Source organism: Drosophila montana, unplaced genomic scaffold (assembly GCF_035044405.1).
Source record: "Drosophila montana isolate Dmon_TW-CO22-7 unplaced genomic scaffold, ASM3504440v1 contig_1862_1, whole genome shotgun sequence".
NCBI lineage: Eukaryota > Metazoa > Arthropoda > Insecta > Diptera > Drosophilidae > Drosophila > Drosophila montana.
Window position 1 is genome coordinate 2966 of NW_026996782.1, and position 5735 is coordinate 8700.

The 5735-nt window shown below is 37.0% G+C and overlaps 1 protein-coding gene across 1 annotated transcript; it reads right to left on the reverse strand.

Moving 5' to 3' along the window:
• Window positions 1-228: 228 nt before the first annotated feature.
• On the reverse strand, window positions 229-1744 carry mRNA-cap (mRNA-capping-enzyme). Its single transcript, XM_064700725.1, has 2 exons — window positions 1307-1744; window positions 229-1245 (listed from the first exon to the last, which is right to left on the reverse strand). Exons 1-2 carry the CDS (start codon window positions 1508-1510, stop codon window positions 244-246), a joined length of 1206 nt encoding a protein of 401 aa, XP_064556795.1. The 5' UTR covers window positions 1511-1744; the 3' UTR covers window positions 229-243.
• Window positions 1745-5735: the final 3991 nt, after the last annotated feature.

The window sequence follows — 5735 nt, forward strand, 5'->3', positions numbered from 1 at the left end:
AAAAAAATATAGACAAAATAATTCCGATATCGATTTTACCTAACTAAAATCGAATATAGATTATATCGAGTTAAATCGAATATCGATTTTATAGAAACGGGGCAGGTTATTAATGATCGAAAACAAACTTATACTTGAAGGCCCTAAGGAGAGGGCCTTGATACAGACCACAAAACCATTATACTCTTTTTACCGATTTTCAGTGGGTATACTAGTGTTAAAATAAATAAACATATAAAACTGTTAATGATGGCGATAACTTACTCCATCTAGCAACGTGCCATCAAGATGCTCGTGCAAATTTTTGCCATTTACAAAGGCCATGGCTTCTACTTGAAAGCAGGAGTGATTGCGATCAAAAAAGTATATCTCGTTACGTCCATCTATAAGCATCATATACCGTGTCCCGTCCGCCTTCCAAGAAACCCTATATGGCATCTCACTGAGTTTCTTAATATTGTGCCTATCCATTGATACGGGCTGAGCGCCCGGAAAGCCGCTTTTTTGCCAATTGCACCAGTTTTGTACCCTGTGCTGTAGCTCAGTGACACGCGGCTGATCCGTTACTTGCCTCACGCCAGGTACGCCAGCCATAAAGGCTGCATTTTTTACAATCCACTCTCTTCGTCGTTTTTTTTTCTGCGGGCTATCGCCTGTCGCGCAGTCTTCTTCACAATTTGCATTTGAATCGGCGTCTTCATCTTCGTCATCTGCTACCATCCCACCCTCAATTGCTGCCGCTGCAGCCTGCTGTGAAGTGGAAGAGTAATTATCATCGTAGTGACGTTTTCTGCTGTCGGTGCCGATGTCGTCGTTGCCACTGCTGTCATCGTACTCCAGACACCAGTTGGGCTGCTCTGGGGCTTGTGGAGCGTCCTCCTCATCTTCATAACGACGAAAGAGCTCATTAATGTAATCCTGCTTGTATATGCCAGGCGGTCGCGCATTGGCGAATACGGCAAGTGCAGCTTCTACAGAACAGTCCAGACGCTCTACCATATAAGAGATAATAAGAAATCCAGTCCGATTAAAACCGTGCGTACAATGCACAGCAATAACATCGAATGGTCGCTCGTTGATAAAGTTGTCAACTAATTCAATAAAGCTGTGTGTCTGCTCCGGTGATGGTGTTTCGCCATGACCACGACACTGTAGCTTAATATACTGTGCGCCTCGTTCTTCCACTGTGCTTCGATCGTAAAACCGTTTTGTATTCGTCAAATCAATCCAGAGGCCTAGTTTTAACTGCAAAGAGGTAAATATATAAACAAACATGTAAGTGTGTGATATAACCGACAACTCTTACCTTCAGCGTCTTGCAATAATCAAAGAGCATCTCGGGGCGGAAGGTGCACTCAATGGGCATTTTGTCTTGGAAAGACTGATTTAACGGCGTCTTGAAGGCGAGAAACCGCTCCGCAATAATTATGTCACTTTTTCGTGGACAGTAGAGCCAACGGTTAGGTAGCGGGCCTGAGCCCCGTTCGCGTTCGGGCTGTGACTGGGACATCCCGACAAGAGACGACTAGTTAACTGTATATGGAAAAAATTGAGAATGAAAAAGACATGCGAATAATGTCTGTGATATGAATTCGCTTTTGCGCGGTTGCAGTCAAAGCGGGACTGAATCGCTTTGAAAATCGCGTTTTGATTGTATTTTCAATTTCGTCACATTATCTTTAGAGCAGCGCAGACAACTTCAGAAAGTGATTGCTTGCTCCTTGATTTCTTCTGTGTGTCACAATGCACATTACAGGTTTGCGCATGAGCGATATTTTAGAATACATCGAATCATCGATAGGTACATTTCATTTATAGCGTGTTTCTACTCTGTATACATTTTTATTCTATCCAAAATCAGTGGACGCGAGTTAAAAACGTACAAATGGCATTAGCTGTAGGGTAAGAGAAATACAGGCGTTTAATAACGTATTAGCGATTGCATAGAATTCTGGTCTCCTTTAAATTGTGACGTCACCATTTCGGATTTGAAGCGCGTGCATTGTATGAAAATTAAAGCTGATAATACGACTAACTTTTCTTAAAAACAAACAAATTCTATTTCTAATATATAATTGTTTTACTTTATTTAAATTTTGTGCTGCGTCGGTGTTCTGATACGCTTGTATAATTTTATTATTAAATAAGTAATGCACATATGTATATATTATTGCTCTATATCGACCGTAAAGTCGATATAGCCCTGTCAGTTGTAATGCTATTATCGTAATACTTTGCCTACTTGCAATATGGAAATATTTCTGTTGCACGCAGTACATATGTCGGAATCGTCCGGATCGGATCACTATAACATAAAGCTATATGGGAATTATCGGTCGAAAATTAAGTTCTTAAGAAAACAACTTTTTTGTTTTTTAGTGTTAGTTTCACTATGCTCCATGCATATATACAAAATCTCATCAACATCGGACTACTATATCATATAGCCACTATGTTCCAATCGGTCAAAAATTAACAAAACATCTTATCAAAATCGGATTTATGAGCTTCACTACGTTTACATATCTGCAAAGCCGTAAAGCAAGGGTATTCTTACAAGGGGATTTCTACGCAATGGCAGCAGGATTGCCGAATTTATCTGTGGCACTATCGGCACTAGCGATATATGGGCGCTATTGAGATTCCATCGATGGTTTTAATTTTGGCATGTGTGCAATATGTTAAAAGAGAGAAGACAAATTTAATTTTTTAATTTAATAGGCTTCTTCCACTATGCTCAACAATTTTGAATTTACAAATTTCACAGTCTGCGATTCCTTCATCAAGTGTCAGTTGTCAGTAACGTATGAATGGCAAAAATAACGCTTCTTTATGTAAACGGCTTGATTTGATTTTCAAGTTTTATTTCCAAAGCTCAGATAATGCGCTTGTTGCTACCCTCATACAAAATGACCGTAGAAAATTAATCTTGCATTTCAACCCCATTATCTTATCTTAGCGATATTGGCCCTTGATGCACGAAATACCAATTTGAAGATATATACATATTTAAGAAAGCATTAGGCATTAATTCTAAACAAATTAATCGGCCAGTTTTTAAGAAAAATAACTCAATGTAAACACACCCAGAGGTCGCAAATAACAACCAACACATATTTGCGATTCGATCTACAAACAAAAAAAACAGAAAATAAATAAAGGAGTTCCCAACCTGGAGGTACCCTGAACCAAAGACAATATAAACACTAAGATGCATGCGACGTAACATTTCTAGTCTGGCTTCCTATCTGGCTTTTACGACTTCACACGACATGGTAGCCGACTGCTGTTCGTTCAGACGAACGAATGCCGAAGTCGCGGCTTGCTGATGCTGAGAAGAGCAACGAAGTTAGTCACCAGCCTGCCTTCAGCAAAGCTGGTCGATGGTGCTTTGCGTCGCTTCGTTTTCGAAGTACATTGTGCGAATAAGTTTCGAACTTACGATCGGCGCAAAGTACTTTTGCTTTATCTATGAAATGCATGCTTTATTTAAATGATTCATTACCCTATATACTAACGATAAATTTTACAGGAAAATTTAAGAATAAAATAATTTTTTCACCAAGCGCATCTTGTGCAATAACTATGTTAGAAAAATAGCACACGTTCATTGACTTCACTCTTGTTTTTGGACAGTGTATGCTGGAGAGAAGTTCTTGTCTCAGACAATGGCGTGCAAGCACCTATGTTTGTATGTGTGAATTATGCATGCATAACTACATCAAAATATGTATGTATACATATGTATATGTGTTGTTATTCACTGCTCTGGCTTTGGCTGGTGAAGAAATAAATTTTGAACATTAAATATCCCAAATTTGTATTCAGATATGATTGCATGTTGTGTATTGAGGTTGGCTCCTAAAAAATCTGTATTTTTAAGTCGATGCAAATATTTATATAATTTCTTTAAATTAAATTAATATTATTTTTATTCCCCAATTAAGAAATAAAAGAGTGCTAAAATATACAAATCAAATATGTATTTGTATAAATAAATATTGAGAATAATTAAATATAAATATAATTGAATCAGAAAAAAAAATAATTAATAAAAAGTAACTTTGAAAACCACAAATTTGCACTTTTTTGTTTCTTAATTTTTTTTTATTTCTAAAAAATAATAATAATTTAATTAATAAGCTAGTTTAAAGAAATTTTATAAATACATATTTGCATCGACTTTCAAATACAGATTTTATACGGAGCCAACCTCAGTACACAACATGCATTCATACATACATACAGACACACACATAAGTATTGGCACAGCAAGCATTTTCTACTTTGCAACCATTTTGCGTCCGTTTTTGGTAACAAACATCCATGCAAATAATTTAATAAAATTACTGTTATGTTTTTGTTACAAAACTTTAACTGATTTTTGTAGGAAATTAACTGGCTTATACAGGAAAATTAATTTGCATGGATGTTTGTTACCAAAAACGGACGCAAAATGGTTGCAAAGTAGAAAATGCTTGCTGTGCCAATACTTATGTGTGTGTCTGTATGTACATATGTCAACACAAATTTGGGATAGGTCATGTTCAGCGCTAGAAAACTAACAAAATTTATTTTTTTGCCAGCTAATGACAGAGCAGTGAATTACAACACATTCAAATATGCTGTTATGTATGTATATTCACATTCATACAAACATAATTGCTTGCACGGCCCTCATAGAGCCAAAGCTGAGAGTACATTCTATTTTTAGCTTTTCGCTCTTTCGGCTGTGAGAGTGCAATGATACTGATATAGTTTTCGTTCTCAATTTAAAAAAAATCAAGCTGCATAGTAGCATTTTGTTGTATGGCGTTACTCATCTTAGTGTTTAAATTGTTTTTGCCTGAACCCTCTGCTACCAACACCAAATGCAGCTCGCGCTACGAGCGCGTTTTCTTTAGCAGTAATAAAAATAAATTTAAAACAAGTAAGAGGTTCTAGTCGAAAGCTCCCGACTAGGGGATACCCTGAACCCTCTTCTTCCAACACCAAATACAGCTCGAGCTACGCGCTCGTTTGATTTAGTAGTAATAAAGATAAATTAAAAAAAAAAAAAGTTCCCTTGGCAGGGATGGAACTCGTAACTGACCGCATTACTTGCTGCCGACTCTACTCTACAGCCAAACCTGCCAAAAAAAAACATTTTCCTAAGCAGGGTTCGAACTCGTAACTGACCACGCTACTTTCCGCCGCCTCTACTCAATAGCCACTCCACTAATTAAGTCGGGGTGAGAAAAAAACGAATTAAAATAGCAGCACCCAAAACAATACAATCGCAATTGCAATGCTGTTGATAGAATTCAAAGCAGACGCGCATGAATGTGTGTGAGTGTACATGTATACAGAAATTCTTGGAATTTGCGCTAACTGCTGTGTTTTTTGTGTTTCTTAACCGATCTTAATGGAATTTTCGAAAGTACATCTTATTGTCCCATAGAATATTTGTGTATTCTCAAAAAGTCTATTGCATTTAAGTTTGTGGGCATTATAGTTTTATATTGTGGGCAGCATAAATTAGTTTATTTACTTGATTTATAGCTTTGTGGTGGCAGCGGGAATGTGAAAGCTATAAAATGAAAGATACTTGATATATATGTACTATTCTAGAAGCTACATGTCAAGTTTGGTGAGGCTAGCTCTTATTATTTACCAAAATTGCTCAAAAAACAGGATTTCGATATCGATTTTTATCGATTACTTGGAAACGGACACGATTATGATTGATGCTGATC